This window comes from Scomber scombrus, chromosome 6 (genome assembly GCF_963691925.1).
Source record: "Scomber scombrus chromosome 6, fScoSco1.1, whole genome shotgun sequence".
NCBI classification, from domain to species: Eukaryota; Metazoa; Chordata; class Actinopteri; order Scombriformes; family Scombridae; genus Scomber; species Scomber scombrus.
This window is the reverse complement of record NC_084975.1, coordinates 654732-674865: the sequence shown is the minus strand read 5'-3', so window position 1 is coordinate 674865 and position 20134 is coordinate 654732. Positions and strand designations below refer to the sequence as shown.

Genomic DNA, 20134 nt, shown 5'->3' with positions numbered 1-20134 from the left:
CTCTCTGTCTGTAGAAACAACAAATGTTTGACACACATCATTATTTCTTGCAGAGCAGATGTAACATGAAACATGATTTAGTAATGACAACAGTTATGTTCATATCTCCTGCATGTTTTAAACATTTGTAATCTGGATATATTTGTAGAAAGAGTTTTTAACATCTAAATGTTTGACATGTGTGGTGTTAAAATGACAACAGTTTATTTAGTGACAGTTAAACTAAAGGCACTGCTGCCTGATGCTGGACTGTCACATTAACTTGTTCCTGTCTAGAAAACAAACAACACAATCTGTCCTCTGCTCCTTAACCTGTATTAAATATTGCTTCAAGCAACTAATAAACATTTCAGAACAGCAATCAAGCTCTCTGTCCACTAAATGACAGAAATAATGCAGTGAATTAAAAAGCAACAAATTGTATAAGAATCATTTTGTAATGTAGATGATCATATAAAGACAAGAACAGAGAGGCTGAGGAGAAGCTTTCTTCCCCATGCAGTCACAATACTGAACAGCAATAAATGAGTCACTCACTGCACCTTCAACTCTAAACATTCATGTTGTTGATCCCTGAACTGTGTCATTATCTGTATTACTATTGTTATCTTGTTATTCTTTAATCTTACCAGATATAAATAATCTAAGAGGATCTAAAGTGCATTTCACTAGGGTCGATACTTTAAATGGTACCGACCGAACTATGTCAGTACTACTGAGTATTTATTCACGACTAATCTTCCTTCAGCTAAACACACGAGCTGGGCAGAGCAGAATATTATGCTCCTGTTTCACAGTTATTTGTGAGATGATTATGGTGCAATACCGCCGGTGACCTGCGGTGGCGCTTGTCCAGAAATCTCATGAACATCATTACACCTAATAAACTCAGTCATAGTGTCACCATGGTAACAATAATAGCACTAATACTACACAGATGCATTGTGGGAAAACAGTGCTAACAACAGAAACACATGAATAAATATGTTTAGAAGAAATATGATTAATAAAAGTTAAATAACCCATGTGGATATATTTATATATACAGTCAGGTCCATAAATATTTGGACACTGACACAAGTTTTGTTAATTTACCTGTTTACCAAAATATATTCAACTTACAGCTTTATAATGAATCTGGGTTTTAATTCAGACTCTCAGCTTTAATCCAGACTGTAGAAAGCGTTTAGAGTTACAGATGTTTAATATGTAGCAGCCTGTTTCTGAGCGGACCATCAATAACTGGACAGGTTTGGACAGTTCCTGTTATTTCATCAATTCAACAGGTCAGTCTTTGCATGTGGAAGCTGTTCCTGTGAACCTACAACCATCTAAAGAGCTCTCAATGTTAACTGTCCAAATATTTATGGACCTGACTGTATATATTGTACTTGTGTGTATATATCGTTTTTTTCGTTTATTTTCTTTCTAATAATTGCACCCTTCATATTTATATTTATATCTTTGTTCTTTTGTTTATGTGTGTGTGTGTGTGTGTGTGTGTGTGTGTGTGTGTGTGTGTGTGTGTGTGTGTGTGTGTGTGTGTGTAGTATGTATCTGTATCTTTGCTGGACAGGTTCCATTGTACTGTGTATAACTGTGTTTGATAATTACAGTCTATTTTTATATGTTCATATTTTCAAACTTTTATATTGTTTTTAAAATAAAGAGGCAAAAAAAACTTTAAAGTAAGAATTTTGGGATTGTTTGTGTTGATACTTCAGGAGTTACAGATTTACAGTAAAGTACTGAAATGAAGTACCGTTGAGTACCGATACCAAACACCGGGTAACGGTCCTGGTATCGGTTCAAATGTGAAAGGTATCCAACCATTTCACTACACATTGTATTGTACACTTACGTGAGCAATAAAGAACTTTGATGTTGAACTCTTATTAGTATTATTCATCATAATGAATTCAGTCAAGACAAGAATTACAGAATTATAAAAGAGTAGTGTTAATATCTACAGTCTCCTCCAAAAGTATTGGAACAGTGAGGCCAATTCCTTTATTTTTGCTGTAGACTGAAAACATTTGGGTTTTGACATCAAAAGATGAATATGAGACAAGAGATCAACATCTCAGCTTTTATTTCCAGGTATTCACATCTGGATCTGATACACAACTTAGAAGATAGTATTATTTGTAACGGAACACCACATTTTTAGGTGAGCAAAAGTATTGGAACAGAAAGACTTAAAATAGATTAAAGTGAATAAGACTTAATATTTAGTTGCAAATCCTTTGCTTGCAATAACTGCATCAAGCCTTTTACCCATTAACATCACCAAACTTTTGCATTCTTCTTTTGTGATGCTTTTCCAGGCTTTCACTGCAGCCTCTTTCGGATGTTGTTTGTTTTGGGGGGTTACTCCCTTCAGTCTCCTCTTTAGCAGGTAAGATACATGCTCTATAGGGTTTAAGTCTGGAGATTGATTTGGCCAGTCTAAAACCTTCCACTTCTTGCCCCTGATGAAATCCTTTGATGTTTTTGCAGTGTGTTTTGGGTCATTATCTTGCTGCATGATGAAGGATCTCTCAATCAGTTTGGTTGCATCTTTCTTTAAATTAGCAGACAAAATGTTTCTGTAGACTTCTGAGTTCATTCTGCTGCTGCCATCATGTGTTACATCATCAATGAAGATTAATGAGCCCGTCCCAGAAGATGCCATGCAAGCCCAAGCCATGACATTACCTCCACCGTGCTTCACAGATGAAGCTTGTATGTTTGGGATCATGAGCAGATCCTTTCTTTCTCCAAACTTTGCCTTTCTATCACTTTAATAAAGGTTAATCTTTGTCTCATCAGTCCATAAAACTGTCCCAGAATGTTTGAGGCTTGTCTCTGTACTGTCTGGCAAAATCCCGCCTGGCCTTCCTATTCTTGTTGCTAATGAGTGGTTTTAATCTTCTGGTGTAGCCTCTGTACTTTTGTTCATGAAGTCTTCTGCCAACAGTAGATTCTGATACCTTCACTCCTGCCCTCTGGAGCTTGTTGCTGATGTCACTAACAGTTGTTTTAGGATCTTTCTTTACAGCTCTCACAATATTTCTGTCGTCTACTGCTGCTGTTTTCCTTGGTCTACCCGTTAGACGTCTGTTACTTAGTACACCAGTGGTTTCTTTCTTCTTCAGGACATTCCAAATGGTTGTACTGGCTATGGCCAATGTTTGTGCAATGGCTCTGATTGATTTTCCATTTTCTCTCAGCTTCACAATTCCTTTTTTTTCACCCATAGACAGCTCTCTGGTTTTCATGTTGGTTACACCTCTAACTATAATTAACTAAGTCTGCACAGGCAAAACCCAAATATAAAACTGAGCGTAGACATTCAGCACTATTTATAGTTTGAATAATCAATGTAATAGGACACAACTGGGCAACAAAACACTTGTCACTCACATGTTCCTCACCTAAAAATGTTCCGTTACAAATAATGCTATCTTTTAAGTTGTGTATCAGATCCAGATGTAAATACCTGGATATAAAAGCTGAGATGTTGATCTCTTGTCTCATATTCATCTTTTGATGTCAAACCCAAATGTTTTCAGTCTACAGCAAAAGTAAAGGAATTGCCCCCCCTGTTCCAATACTTTTGGAGGGGACTGTAGATTATCAAATGATATTAAACTGAATCATCTTCAGCTCAGTTTACAGTAGAAACAGTCTCTTACTTTGTGTCTGAGGGTCCAGGTTCATTACTGAAGAGTGGAGGAAAATCTTTAGACCGGTCACTCTTCATAGACAGACAGCTGGATATTACAGACTCTGCTCCGTCCTCCTCTTCCTCCTCTTTCTTCATCTTCTGGAGTCTGAGAGGTAAACCAGTAACACTGGAGACACACACACATACACAGTATAATAAACCCAGTCCTGCCTCTCAATTTAGTAGCTTCTTATTAGTTTACATGACTTTAACTACAACCATGTGTGTTTTCTGACTGTTTGTTGACTGTTACAATCACAGACATGAAGACTTCCTCATTGTACTAAAACAGTTTCTTTGGGTTTATTTCAGAAAGCAGGTTAAACAAACTCTGAGTTGAACCCTGAGATGAAACTGAGTTTTCGGATCCAGAACAGCTGATCAGTTTGATCAACTCTGACTGACAGAGACAACAATGTGCCAGCAAAGGCAGAGAAGAAGAAGAAGACTGCAAGATAGTAAACATGTAAACAATGCAGGATTTAAAAGAGATGTTTGATGAGGAGGGAAGTGGATTCAACACATTAGGTAGCTGTAATTAAACCACTTCTTAAAAAGCCTACTCTTGAACCAGAGGTTCTAGCCAACTATAGATTGATATCTAACCTCTATATCTATATCTATTATCTATATCTAACCTCTATATCTATTATCTATATCTAACCTCTATATCTATTATCTATATCTAACCTCTATATCTATTATCTATATCTAACCTCTATATCTATTATCTATATCTAACCTCTATATCTATTATCTATATCTAACCTCTATATCTATTATCTATATCTAACCTCTATATCTATATCTATTATCTATATCTATTATCTATATCTATTATCTATATCTAACCTCTATATCTATTATCTATATCTATTATCTATATCTAACCTCTATATCTATATCTATTATCTATATCTAACCTCTATATCTATTATCTATATCTAACCTCTATATCTATTATCTATATCTAACCTCTATATCTATATCTAACCTCTATATCTATATCTATTATCTATATCTATTATCTATATCTATTATCTATATCTAACCTCTATATCTATATCTATTATCTATATCTATTATCTATATCTATTATCTATATCTAACCTCTATATCTATATCTATTATCTATATCTATTATCTATATCTATTATCTATATCTAACCTCTATATCTATATCTATTATCTATATCTAACCTCTATATCTATATCTATTATCTATATCTAACCTCTATATCTATATCTAACCTCTATATCTATATCTATTATCTATATCTATTATCTATATCTATTATCTATATCTAACCTCTATATCTATATCTATTATCTATATCTATTATCTATATCTATCCTCTATATCTAACCTCTATATCTATATCTATTATCTATATCTATTATCTATATCTATTATCTATATCTAACCTCTATATCTATTATCTATATCTATTATCTATATCTATTATCTATATCTAACCTCTATATCTATATCTATTATCTATATCTATTATCTATATCTAACCTCTATATCTATATCTATTATCTATATCTATCCTCTATATCTATTATCTATATCTATTATCTATATCTATTATCTATATCTAACCTCTATATCTATATCTATTATCTATATCTATTATCTATATCTAACCTCTATATCTATATCTATTATCTATATCTATTATCTATATCTAACCTCTATATCTATATCTATTATCTATATCTATTATCTATATCTATTATCTATATCTATTATCTATATCTAACCTCTATATCTATTATCTATATCTAACCTCTATATCTATTATCTATATCTAACCTCTATATCTATATCTAACCTCTATATCTATATCTAACCTCTATATCTATATCTAACCTCTATATCTATATCTAACCTCTATATCTATATCTATTATCTATATCTATTATCTATATCTATATCTATTATCTATATCTATTATCTATATCTATTATCTATATCTATATCTATTATCTATATCTATTATCTATATCTATTATCTATATCTAACCTCTATATCTATCCTCTATATCTATTATCTATATCTAACCTCTATATCTATATCTATATCTATTATCTATATCTAACCTCTATATCTATTATCTATATCTAACCTCTATATCTATATCTAACCTCTATATCTATATCTATTATCTATATCTATTATCTATATCTAACCTCTATATCTATATCTATATCTATTATCTATATCTAACCTCTATATCTATTATCTATATCTAACCTCTATATCTATATCTAACCTCTATATCTATATCTAACCTCTATATCTATATCTAACCTCTATATCTATATCTAACCTCTATATCTATATCTAACCTCTATATCTATATCTAACCTCTATATCTATATCTAACCTCTATATCTATATCTAACCTCTATATCTATATCTATTATCTATATCTAACGTCTATATCTATATCTATATCTATATCTATTATCTATATCTAACCTCTATATCTATATCTAACCTCTCCTTTCTTTCTAAGATCCTTGAGAAAGCCGTCACCAATCAGCTGTGTAACTTTCTAAATAATAACAGCTTATTTGATGATTTTCAGTCTGGATTTAGAGCTCATCATAGCACAGAAACTGCACTAGTAAAAGTTACTAATGACCTTTTAACTTCATCAGACAATGGACTTCTCTCTGTCCTCGTCCTGTTAGATGTTAGTGCTGCCTTCGACTAGCCTGGCTAACAACAAACCGCGTCTCAATCTCATGTGAGATTGAGGTAGGGTCTGGCAAGGAGCCGTTCATTTCCTCGTATTTAAGGCGGGATTCAACGAATGACGATCAAATGCTTCTGTAAGCTACTGGACAAACTTACAGCCAATCATATTAACAATAGACGATGACGTAATCAGAGCCTGTAGCAGCGTGAACACTTCCTGTTTATGAAGGGAAAATCATTCAGCACAAGTTTTTGTTCTATTTTCAAAGTGATCTTGTCTTCCAGTTTATTTGGCACACAATCTCCTGCTGCTTGGAACGGTTGCTGCTCCTCTGTTGCCGCCATGCTGGATGTAAACAGAGTCGCTCTACGCTCATCATCGCCTTGAGCCCGCCTCCCCGTTCTGTGATTGGTTCCCTATCTCGGGCGAAAATGTTGTCTTGGTGGCCATGCTAACTTTCAGAGAGAAGTAGAATCTCGCTGGAATGAGAGCATGGGTTTACCCAGGCTAGCCTTCGACACTATTGATCATCAAATCCTGTTACAGAGACTTGAACATTTAATTGGCATTAAAGTTTACAGTAGAAACAGTCTCTTACTTTGTGTCTGAGGGTCCAGGTTGTTTACTGAAGAGTGGAGGAGGATCTTTAGACCGGTCACTCTTCACAGACAGACAGCTGGATATTACAGACTCTGCTCCGTCCTCCTCTTCCTCCTGTTTCTTCATCTTCTGGAGTCTGAGAGGTAAACCAGTAACACTGGAGACACACACACATACACAGTATAATGAACCCAGTCCTGCCTCTCAGCTTAGTAGCTTCTTATTAGTTTACATGACTTTAACTACAACCATGTGTGTTTTCTAGTCATCACAAAGAGAAACTTTGACTCTGGTTTAAATCCAACAAACAGACTTCAGATAAACATGTGTGTGCTTCTTAACTGTGACTTCTCTCTATTTAGAGGCAGCAGTGAGTCACGTTATGAGCTGCTGATTGTTAACTTTCTGTTACAGTTTTATAGTTGATGTAATTTAGATATTTGAGACAGAAAAAAAACAATAAAAAAACAATTAACAAAATAACAATACATACAACATGTTATTTTACATGAATTTGTGTCTGAAATGAAAGAACAATGATGTAAATATTGAAACTATATCAGCTATAAAACTGTAACCAACATTTAACAATCAGCCTCATAACACGTTACATCGCTGTGAGGACGCAGAAACCAGGAAAAGAACAACAGGAAACTACTTCTGAACACCTCAAACTCTGTTCATCAACTAAATGATTCACCTGAAAACTGATCATCAGATTGATCAATAATGACAGTAATCATTATTTACAGTCCTGATATTAACACTCACCTGCCTCAGACTGGCTGTTTTCCTCCTTCTGCTCTGAGGACTGTAAAATGAAGCCTGACTGAATACTTTCACTTCCTGTCTGTTTGTTCCTTTTTCTTTAGTGGAAGTCACGTGTGTGCGTATGTGTGTGTGTGTGTGTGTGTGTGTGTGTGTGTGTGTGTGGTGTGTGTGTTTCCTGTTTAAGACTTTTCTAGTTTAGTAACTTTATTGTCATTATATTGAGGTTCAGACAACAATATAATGAAATGTAGATAGCACTCCCTGAGACATAACAACATTTAAGACAATTAAAAACAACTTAACATTAACAATCTATAAGAGCAACAAAGTGCAATATGCAATATAAAAAGGTGCAAACAGTATCAGTTCTCATTGTAACATTAGGCCACAATCAGTGAGTGTGTGTGTGAGTGGGATGAGGGGATCAGGCCGTGTTCATTAGTTTAACAGCTTGGGGGAAGAAGCTGTTTTTCAGTCTTGTAGTGTGTGACTGAATGGTCCTGTATCTCCTGCCAGAGGGAAGTAGTTGGATGTGATGGGTCACGAATGATATTTAAGGCCCTGCCCTGACAGCGGGTTTGGTAAATGTCCCCAATTGCAGGAAGCTGGCCTAGGACTGTTGTGTCATCTTGAACGTTTAATCTGGGCCAGAATTAATCTCTCAAAGCATTTGGCTATGACATACACAGTATAATAAACCAAGTTATATATAACATGTTATTTTACATGAATTTGTGTCTGAAATGAAAGAACAATGATGTAAATATAGAAACTATATCAGCTATAAAACTGTAACCAACATTTAACAATCAGCCTCATAACACGTTACATCGCTGTGAGGACGCAGAAACCAGGAAAAGAACAACAGGAAACTACTTCTGAACACCTCAAACTCTGTTCATCAACTAAATGATTCACCTGAAAACTGATCATCAGATTGATCAATAATGACAGAAATCATTATTTACAGTCCTGATATTAACACTCACCTGCCTCAGACTGGCTGTTTTCCTCCTTCTGCTCTGAGGACTGTAAAATGGCGTCTGACTGATTTTCACTTCCCGTCTGTTTGTTCCTTCTTCTTTACTGGAAGTCACGTGTGAGTGTGTGTGTGTGTGTGTGTGTGTGTGTGTGTCTGTGTGTGTGTGTGTGTGTGTGTGTGTGTGTGTGTGTGTGTGTGTGTGTCTCCAGATTAACTCACAGTTTAAAGTGTGAGCTGTGAATTTAATTGAAGAGCTTTCTGTAAAGTTTTCTGACTGTTAGTTTGCTGTTACAAACACAGACATGAAGACTTCCTCATTGTAGTAAAACAGTTATTTTCTGTGGGTTTATTTCAGAAAGCAGGTTAAACAAACTCTGAGTTGAACCCTGAGATGAAACTGAGTTTTCGGATCCAGAACAGCTGATCAGTTTGATCAACTCTGACTGACAGAGACAACAATGTGCCAGCAAAGGCAGAGAAGAAGAAGAAGACTGCAAGATAGTAAACATGTAAACAATGCAGGATTTAAAAGAGATGTTTGATGAGGAGGGAAGTGGATTCCAGTGGCGGCTGGTGACAAAAATGTTTGGGGGGGCGCAGTTTGATGGTTGGTGGTCCTAGGGTTAGTGTCAAATAAGCCGTAGCACCACTTCATACCACAGCAAAAAAATATAAATAAGAAAGAAAAACTAATCTAAAAACAACACAACACACTATAATGTCCCCTGGTTTGTCCCAGTATGGTATCTCTGACCCACAGAGAGAGGAATAAAAAATTATAACCAGACATGATAAAATGCCCATTTCACTCACATCACCTAAAGATACCAGCAGTTAAAGCAGAGTTACTAATAAGGTAATATACTTAAAAAGAGACACCACCTATATTTTAGTTATTGTGTCTTCAGTCCTGATTTCACTGTAATCTGTTAGTTGTTGCAATACCTAAACATGACAATAGATGGCGCATTAAGCACTATACACTGCTGTGATTAAGCATAATTTATTTAACTTATTTTAATAATGAAATGTACCCAAATCAACTGTAATAGTCAAAATTACTTCCATCATTTCTTATCCTACATTTATGCATTTTAGTTTTTTACACTTCATAGTTATGTCTTTTATAAAGTCTTTTTTAACACTTTACAATATTAATAACAGGAATGCAGCTACTACCTGATCTTTTATATGTCCTGTTGGAGCTGCTGGATGCAGCCACTGACTGAATCTATGTTCCTCTTCTGGAGCTTGGCATAGCAGAGGTCCACATGTGGCCAGATGTGGTGAAACAGCTGCAGAAAGAGCTCAGCAATGCTAAGTCTGCTAAAAACAACTTAGCTCCATGCTATTGTCTCGATGGCTGCAGCTTTCTGTTTGCATTTTTTCAGAGAGATGTTTTAGGTCTCGTTCCCCTGTCGTTGTCCACAACGTTTCGGTGCTGACACTTTGAAACAGCAAACAGATTAAGCAATAAAAGGAATAACTCACACTGCATCCAGCTAGCCAGCTCCGTTTATCATAACAGCAGCAGGAGAAACTCTCAGCTCCTCCATCACCTGCTGCTGCTTTATCCTCTTTCTCTCTTCTAGTGAAAGTCTTGTGAAATTATGTTTTTGTAGAGAAATTACAAAATAATCTTCTTTAATTTCCGCGGCTCCACTTTAACGTCATCTCCTGAACCTACCGTCAGCAGGAGTTTGGGTGACAGCAGCTGACGGGAAGGCGTGAATGACAGCCGGAAATGTCCAATCACAGTAGATTAAAAAACATGAAACAACAATTCGCTGCCAATAAAAGCGGGCGTGTCCGGGGCGCACTGAGCTGCGCCCCGTGGGAAACGTGACGCAGGCCAATGAGAGAGCAGCATCAGGTCACATGCTTGTCAAAAGTTTGAGGGCTTGCATTGACTTCCATTAGTCCGGCGCCCCGCATACAGGAAGTACATATAGAAATTAATAAAATACCATTTGGAATCGATTTATAATGAATGATGACAGGTGCTTAGAGGCTAACAGGACCATCTTGCTAACTAATACCATTTATTTCATAATTATTTAGCATTATCTAATTCATTTATGTTTAATATGTTTAAGTAGATTTTGGCCAGATATTTGATGGGGGCGGCGCCCCAGCGCCCCGCATTGACCGGCCGCCACTGGTGGATTCAACACATTAGGTAGCTGTAATTAAACCACTTCTTAAAAAGCCTACTCTTGAACCAGAGGTTCTAGCCAACTATAGACCTATATCTAACCTCTATATCTATTATCTATATCTAACCTCTATATCTATTATCTATATCTAATCTCCCCTTTCTCTCTAAGATCCTTGAGAAAGCCGTCACCAATCAGCTGTGTAACTTTCTACATAATAACAGCTTATTTGATGATTTTCAGTCTGGATTTAGAGCTCATCATAGCACAGAAACAGCACTGGTAAAAGTTACTAATGACCTTTTAACTTCATCAGATAATGGACTTCTCTCTGTCCTCGTCCTGTTAGATCTTAGTGCTGCCTTCGACACTATTGATCATCAAATCCTGTTAAAGAGACTTGAATATTTAATTGGTATTAAAGGAACAGCATTAAACTGGTTTAAATCATATTTATCTGATAGATTTCAGTTTGGAAATGTTAATGATAAATCCTCCATGCAAACAAAAGTTAGACACGGTGTTCCTCAGAGTTCAGTGCTTGGTCCAATACTATTCTCCTTATATATGCTTCCTTAAGTTAATACTATTCTCCTTATATATGCTTCCTTTAGTTATACTATTCTCCTTATATATGCTTCCTTTAGTTATACTATTCTCCTTATATATGCTTCCTTTAGTTAATACTATTCTCCTTATATATGCTTCCTTTATTATACTATTCTCCTTATATATGCTTCCTTTAGTTAATACTATTCTCCTTATATATGCTTCCTTTAGTTATACTATTCTCCTTATATATGCTTCCTTTAGTTATACTATTCTCCTTATATATGCTTCCTTTAGTTAATACTATTCTCCTTATATATGCTTCCTTTAGTTAGTGCCACGGGTGCTACGCTCCGAGGCACTCCCCTAATCTTCACCATACTTATTATTAGTGCCACGGGTGCTACGCTCCGAGGCATCTCTTATTCTTCACCATACTTATTAGTGCCACGGGTGCTACGCTCCGAGGCATCTCTTAATATTGCTCAAACTTAATTAGTGCCACGGGTGCTACGCTCCGAGGCATCTCTTATTCTTCGCCGTACTTAATTAGTGCCACGGGTGCTACGCTCCGAGGCACCTCTTATTCTTCACCATACTTATTAGTGCCACGGGTGCTACGCTCCGAGGCATCTCTTATTCTTCACCATACTTATTATTAGTGCCACGGGTGCTACGCTCCGAGGCACTCCCCTCAGCAGTAATACTGCAGAGGGGAGTGCCTCGGGGCAAAGCCCCGAGGCATCTCTTAATATTGCTCATACTTATTCTTTTCATTCTTCCGCCAAATTTCGGCGCGTAACTCCTCCCACAGCTTTGAGAAAACCCCGACAATATATACATCAAAACGTGCGGCTCGATCAGGAGATGGGTGCTATTATTCAGAATGTCCAGAATCCAAATTTTCCCAGAGTTATTCCCAAATTACCGGAAAATTTCTCCATTGAAAATGAATGGGAATTTTTTTTTAAAACCACAAATTTTCACCTTTTTTCAGAGTCACCTAGCTCTCTCATACCTGCACGTAGAAATGTGATTCAAACTTTAAAACGGAGGAAAACTTGTGCTCTCTCCAAAACACCAAACAGTTTTTACATAACATGTAAACTTTTCAAACTATGAGCAGTCAAACGAGGAGTGGAAATCACTTTTTCTTCAAAGTTAGAGTGGAAGCGTCAGTTAGCTTGAGTGTGAGAAGCAGTAAAATATGAACTTAATTTTTATTTTTAACTCGAGCTCACGGCCCAACCGTGAAAAGGAGACAAATAATTTTTTGTCTAAATGTAGACATAGGTGTTGGGATTCATAAAATGTTACGTTGACAGGCGGAGTCTGCACAAAATTTAAACGGGGGGGCCGAGACCGGCGGCAATACCTGTCTTGCTCCCCATTGACTGTAATGTAATCGTCTGTTTTTTTTCAAAAGAATCTCACTCTGTCTTCACACTGAGCTTACTCGCTCATTTTAAGGAGTATCTGAATAAAATAAACACTGTCAGAATCTGCCGGCTTCTGTGTCTCTCACGGTGATTTCGGTTTTTGGACAGGAGTTACGGTTTTCTCACAGTTTGCAATTGTTCGGGACCTTGTCAGAAGCCAAATTCTGAGGCATTTTGAGAATTTTTTCCAAGCAGATTCTCAAATCACCGTAGCAACCGTAGAACCTCTGCTGACCTTGACAGCCTGTTGCTGGGCGGAAACTGACCTACTTTTCTGTGATTGGCTAATTCCTGTCTGTCTATTTTGTCAGTTAACCAAGCTAGCTCTCAGCAATAGCATCCATGTTTAGGGTAGAGGTGGTGACTTTGATTAACAGTTGACACTCTGTAGGGGGCGGGGCTTCCGCGGAGTCGGTGGGAACGCCCACAGAGGTGGTGACTTTGATTGACAGGTGACACTGGTTAGTGGGCGGGGCTTCCATGGCTGATTTTTACACAACTTTGAAGCCCAATTTCACATATTTGGCAATTTTTTTAATCATTCACATTTGGCAGGGTGGTTAACAACACACTCTTCTGTGGCATGTCAAACTCAGAATACATATTTATTCTTACTTTACAGGGACTTTAATTAGTTTAAATAAATATTATTTATGCTTAAATATGATTAACTGGAATATTGGAATTGAAATACTGGAATATTTCCAGTCAATTTCCAAGAAAAATTCCAGTCATAAAAAATTATAATAAAATCTACTCTCTTAATGATAAGATTTACTTATTAATTTCATAACAGTGATGTTCCTGTCTGTGAAAAAAATGAAGTAGACTTTAATTAATTAGTTTAAATAAGTATTATTTATGCTTAAATATGATTAACATTTACTTAATATTTTCAGGTATGTTAAGTTGAGAATAAAGTACATTACACTTGATACTGACTAGTAAGATGTACTTAATACTCGAAACCAGAATATGATCAGGGTCCAGTTTTGAACACTGGAAATAAATCGTGTACTCGTTCCGGCAGCAGTCCCGTGGCACTCAAAATTTCCCTGGAATTTTCTAGTTAGTGCCACGGGTGCTACGCTCCGAGGCATCTCTTATTCTTCACCATACTTATTAGTGCCACGGGTGCTACGCTCCGAGGCACTCCCCTCAGCAGTAATACTGCAGAGGGGAGTGCCTCGGGGCGAAGCCCCGAGGCATCTATTAATCTTCACCATACTTATTCTTATTCTTTTTATTCTTCCGCCAAATTTCGGCGCGTAACTCCTCCCACAGCTTTGAGAAAACCCCGACAATATATACATCAAAACGTGCGGCTCGATCGGGAGATGGGTGTTATTATTCAGAATGTCCAGAATCCAATTTTTCCCAGAGTTATTCCCAAAATACCGGGAAATTTCTCCATTGAAAATGAATGGGAATTTTTTTTTAAAACCACAAATTTTCACCTTTTTTCAGAGTCACCTAGCTCTCTCATACCTCCACGTAGAAATGTGATTCAAACTTTAAAACGGAGGAAAACTTGTGCTCTCTCCAAAACACCAAACAGTTTTTACATAACATGTAAACTTTTCAAACTATGAGCAGTCAAACGAGGAGTGGAAATCACTTTTTCTTCAAAGTTAGAGTGGAAGCGTCAGTTAGCTTGAGTGTGAGAAGCAGTAAAATATGAACTTAATTTTTATTTTTATCTCGAGCTCACGGCCCAACCGTGACAAGGAGACAAATATTTTTTTGTCAAAATGTAGACATAGGTGTTGGGATTCATAAAATGTGACATTGACAGGCGGGGTCTGCACAAAATTTAAACGGGGGGGCCGAGACCGGCGGCAATACCTGTCTTGCTCCCCATTGACTGTAATGTAATCGTCTGTTTTTTTTCAAAAGAATCTCACTCTGTCTTCGCACTGAGCTTACATGCTCATTTTAAGGAATATCTGAATAAAATAAACACTGTCAGAATCTGCCGGCTTCTGTGTCTCTCACGGTGTTTTCGGTTTTTGGACAGGAGTTACGGTTTTCTCACAGTTTGCAATTGTTCGGGACCTTGTCAGAAGCCAAATTCTGAGGTATTTTGAGAATTTTTTCCAAGCAGATTCTCAAATCACCGTAGCAACCGTAGAACCTCTGCTGACCTTGACAGCCTGTTGCTGGGCGGAAACTGACCTACTTTTCTGTGATTGGCTAATTCCTGTCTGTCTATTTTGTCAGTTAACCAAGCTAGCTCTCAGCAATAGCATCCATGTTTAGGGTAGAGGTGGTGACTTTGATTAACAGTTGACACTCTGTAGGGGGCGGGGCTTCCGCGTAGTCGGTGGGAACGCCCACAGAGGTGGTGACTTTGATTGACAGGTGACACTGGTTAGTGGGCGGGGCTTCCATGGCTGATTTTTACACAACTTTGAAGCCCAATTCCACATATTTGGCAATTTTTTTAATCATTCACATTTGGCAGGGTGGTTAACAACACAGTTTTCTGTGGCATGTCAAACTCAGAACACATATTTATTCTTTCTTTACAGGGACTTTAATTAGTTTAAATAAATATTATTTATGCTTAAATATGATTACCTGGAATATTGGAATTGAAATACTGGAATATTTCCAGTCAATTTCCAAGAAGAATTCCAGTCATAAAAAACTATAATAAAATCTACTCTCTTCATGATAAGATTTACTTATTAATTTCATAACAGTGATGTTCATGTCTGTGAAAAAAATTAAAGTAGACTTTAATTAATTAGTTTAAATAAATATTATTTATGTTTAAATATGATGAACATTTACTTAATATTTCCGGGATGTTAAGTTGCGAATAAAGTACATTACACTTGATACTGACTAGTAAGATGTACTTAATACTCAAAACCAGAATATGATCAGGGTGACTTTTGAACACTGGAAATAAATCGTGTACTCGTTCCGGCAGCAGTCCGTGGCACTCAAAATTTCCCTGGAATTTTCTAGTTAGTGCCACGGTTGCTACGCTCCGAGGCATCTCTTAATATTGCTCATACTTATTAGTGCCACGGGTGCTACGCTCCGAGGCACTCCCCTCAGCAGTAATACTGCAGAGGGGAGTGCCTCGGGGCAAAGCCCCGAGGCATCTCTTATTCTTCACCATACTTATTATTAGTGCCACGGGTGCTACGCTCTGAGGCACTCCCCTCAGCAGTAATACTGCAGAGGGGAGTGCCTCGGGGCGAAGCCCCGAGGCATCTCTTATTCTTCACCATACTTATTCTTCTTTTTATTCTTCCGCCAAATTTCGGCGCGTAACTCCTCCCACAGCTTTGAGAAAACCCCGACAATATATACATCAAAACGTGCGGCTCGATCGGGAGATGGGTGCTATTATTCAGAATGTCCAGAATCCAATTTTTCCCAGAGTTATTCCCAAAATACCGGGAAATTTCTCCATTGAAAATGAATGGGAATTTTTTTTTAAAACCACAAATTTTCACCTTTTTTCAGAGTCACCTAGCTCTCTCATACCTCCACGTAGAAATGTGATTTAAACTTTAAAACGGAGGAAAACTTGTGCTCTCTCCAAAACACCAAACTTTTTTTACATAACATGTAAACTTTTCAAACTATGAGCAGTCAAACGAGGAGTGGAAATCACTTTTTCTTCAAAGTTAGAGTAGAAGCGTCAGTTAGCTTGAGTGTGAGAAGCAGTAAAATATGAACTTAATTTTTATTTTTAACTCGAGCTCACGGCCAAACCGTGACAAGGAGACAAATAATTTTTTGTCAAAATGTAGACATAGGTGTTGGGATTCATAAAATGTGACATTGACAGGCGGGGTCTGCACAAAATTTAAACGGGGGGGCCGAGACCGGCGGCAATACCTGTCTTGCTCCCCATTGACTGTAATGTAATCGTGTTTTTTTTCAAAAGAATCTCACTCTGTCTTTGCACTGAGCTTACTCGCTCATTTTAAGGAGTATCTGAATAAAATAAACACTGTCAGAATCTGCCGGCTTCTGTGTCTCTCACAGTGTTTTCGGTTTTTGGACAGGAGTTACGGTTTTCTCACAGTTTGTAATTGTTCGGGACCTTGTCAGAAGCCAAATTCTGAGGCATTTTGAGAATTTTTTCCAAGCAGATTCTCAAATCACTGTAGCAACCGTAGAACCTCTGCTGTCCTTGACAGCCTGTTGCTGGGCGGAAACTGACCTACTTTTCTGTGATTGGCTGATTCCTGTCTGTCTTATTTTGTCAGTTAACCAAGCTGGCTCTCAGCAATAGCATCCATGTTTCTGGTAGAGGTGGTGACTTTGATTGACAGGTGACACTGGGTAGGGGGCGGGGCTTCAGCGAATTTGGCGGGAACGCCCACAGAGACAGAGGCGGATTTTTACACAACTTTGAAGCCTAATTTCACATATTTAGCCATTTTTTTAATCATTCACATTTGGCAGGGTGGTTAACAACACACTCTTCTGTGGCATGTCAAACTCAGAACACATATTTATTCTTACTTTACAGGGACTTTAATTAGTTTAAATAAATATTATTTATGCTTAAATATGATTAACTGGAATATTGGAATTGAAATACTGGAATATTTCCAGTCAATTTCCAAGAAGAATTCCAGTCATAAAAAATTATAATAAAATCTACTCTCTTAATGATAAGATTTACTTATTAATTTCATAACAGTGATGTTCCTGTCTGTGAAAAAAATGAAGTAGACTTTAATTAATTAGTTTAAATAAATATTATTTATGCTTAAATATGATTAACATTTACTTAATATTTTCAGGTATGTTAAGTTGAGAATAAAGTGCATTACACTTGATACTGACTAGTAAGATGTACTTAATACTCGAAACCAGAATATGATCAGGGTGACTTTTGAACACTGGAAATAAATCGTGTACTCGTTCCGGCAGCAGTCCCGTGGCACTCAAAATTTCCCTGGAATTTTCTAGTTCTTCTTTTTATTCTTCCGCCAAATTTCGGCGCGTAACTCCTCCCACAGCTTTGAGAAAACCCCAACAATATATACATCAAAACGTGCGGCTCGATCGGGAGATGGGTGCTATTATTCAGAATGTCCAGAATCCAATTTTTCCCAGAGTTATTCCCAAAATACCGGGAAATTTCTCCATTGAAAATGAATGGGAATTTTTTTTTAAAACCACAAAATTTCACCTTTTTTCAGAGTCACCTAGCTCTCTCATACTTGCACGTAGAAATGTGATTCAAACTTTAAAACGGAGGAAAACTTGTGCTCTCTCCAAAACACCAAACAGTTTTTACATAACATGTAAACTTTTCAAACTATGAGCTGTCAAACGAGGAGTCGAAATCACTTTTTCTTCAAAGTTAGAGTGGAAGCGTCAGTTAGCTTGAGTGTGAGAAGCAGTAAAATATGAACTTAATTTTTATTTTTAACTCGAGCTCACGGCCAAACCGTGAAAAGGAGACAAATAATTCTTTGTCAAAATGTAGACATAGGTGTTGGGATTCATAAAATGTGACATTGACAGGCGGGGTCTGCACAAAATTTAAACGGGGGGGCCGAGTCCGGCGGCAATACCTGTCTCGCTCCCCATTGACCCTAATGTAATCGTCTGGTTTTTTTCAAAAGAATCTCACTCTGTCTTCGCACTGAGCTTACGCGCTCATTTTAAGGAGTATCTGAATAAAATAAACACTGTCAGAATCTGCCGGCTTCTGTGTCTCTCACAGTGTTTTCGGTTTTTGGACAGGAGTTACGGTTTTCTCACAGTTTGCAATTGTTCAGGACCTTGTCAGAAGCCAAATTCTGAGGCATTTTGAGAATTTTTTCCAAGCAGATTCTCAAATCACCATAGCAACCGTAGAACCTCTGCTGTTCTTGACAGCCTGTTGCTGGGCGGAAACTGACCTACCTTTCTGTGATTGGCTGATTCCTGTCTATCTATTTTGTCAGTTAACCAAGCTGGCTCTCAGCAATAGCATCCATGTTTAGGGTAGAGGTGGTGACTTTGATTAACAGTTGACACTCTGTAGGGGGCGGGGCTTCCGCGGACTCGGTGGGAACGCCCACAGAGGTGGTGACTTTGATTGACAGGTGACACTGGTTAGTGGGCGGGGCTTCCATGGCTGATTTTTACACAACTTTGAAGCCCAATTTCACATATTTGGCAATTTTTTTAATCATTCACATTTGGCAGGGTGGTTAACAACACACTTTTCTGTGGCATGTCAAACTCAGAACACATATTTATTCTTTCTTTACAGGGACTTTAATTAGTTTAAATAAATATTATTTATGCTTAAATATGATTACCTGGAATATTGGAATTGAAATACTGGAATATTTCCAGTCAATTTCCAAGAAGAATTCCAGTCATAAAAAACTATAATAAAATCTACTCTCTTCATGATAAGATTTACTTATTCATTTCATAACAGTGATGTTCATGTCTGTGAAAAAATTAAAGTAGACTTTTATTAATTAGTTTAAATAAATATTATTTATGTTTAAATATGATGAACATTTACTTAATATTTCCGGGATGTTAAGTTGCGAATAAAGTACATTACACTTGATACTGACTAGTAAGATGTACTTAATACTCAAAACCAGAATATGATCAGGGTGACTTTTGAACACTGGAAATAAATCGTGTACTCGTTCCGGCAGCAGTCCCGTGGCACTCAAAATTTCCCTGGAATTTTCTAGTTCTTTTTATTCTTCCGCCAAATTTCGGCGCGTAACTCCTCCCACAGCTTTGAGAAAACCCCGACAATATATACATCAGAACGTGCGGCTCGATCAGGAGATGGGTGCTATTATTCAGAATGTCCAGAATCCAAATTTTCCCAGAGTTATTCCCAAATTACCGGAAAATTTCTCCATTGAAAATGAATGGGAATTTTTTTTTAAAACCACAAATTTTCACCTTTTGTCAGAGTCACCTAGCTCTCTCATACCTGTACGTAGAAATGTGATTCAAACTTTAAAACGGAGGAAAACTTGTGCTCTCTCCAAAACACCAAACAGTTTTTACATAACATGTAAACTTTTCAAACTATGAGCAGTCAAACGAGGAGTGGAAATCACTTTTTCTTCAAAGTTAGAGTGGAAGCGTCAGTTAGCTTGAGTGTGAGAAGCAGTAAAATATGAACTTAATTTTTATTTTTAACTCGAGCTCACGGCCAAACCGTGAAAAGGAGACAAATAATTCTTTGTCAAAATGTAGACATAGG

General features: G+C 37.0%; 1 protein-coding gene across 1 annotated transcript in view; it reads right to left on the bottom strand.

Annotated features, from left to right (window-relative positions):
* Positions 1-7029, bottom strand: part of LOC133981644 (NLR family CARD domain-containing protein 3-like) — a 118399-nt gene extending 111370 nt beyond the window's left edge. The window contains exons 1-2 of the mRNA XM_062420446.1: positions 7020-7029; positions 3678-3836 (exon numbers count right to left, since the gene is read on the bottom strand). Coding sequence (XP_062276430.1) covers positions 3678-3805 — 128 coding nt within the window. The 5' untranslated portion in view covers positions 3806-3836; positions 7020-7029. The remainder of the gene's footprint in view (positions 1-3677; positions 3837-7019) is intronic.
* Positions 7030-20134: the final 13105 nt, after the last annotated feature.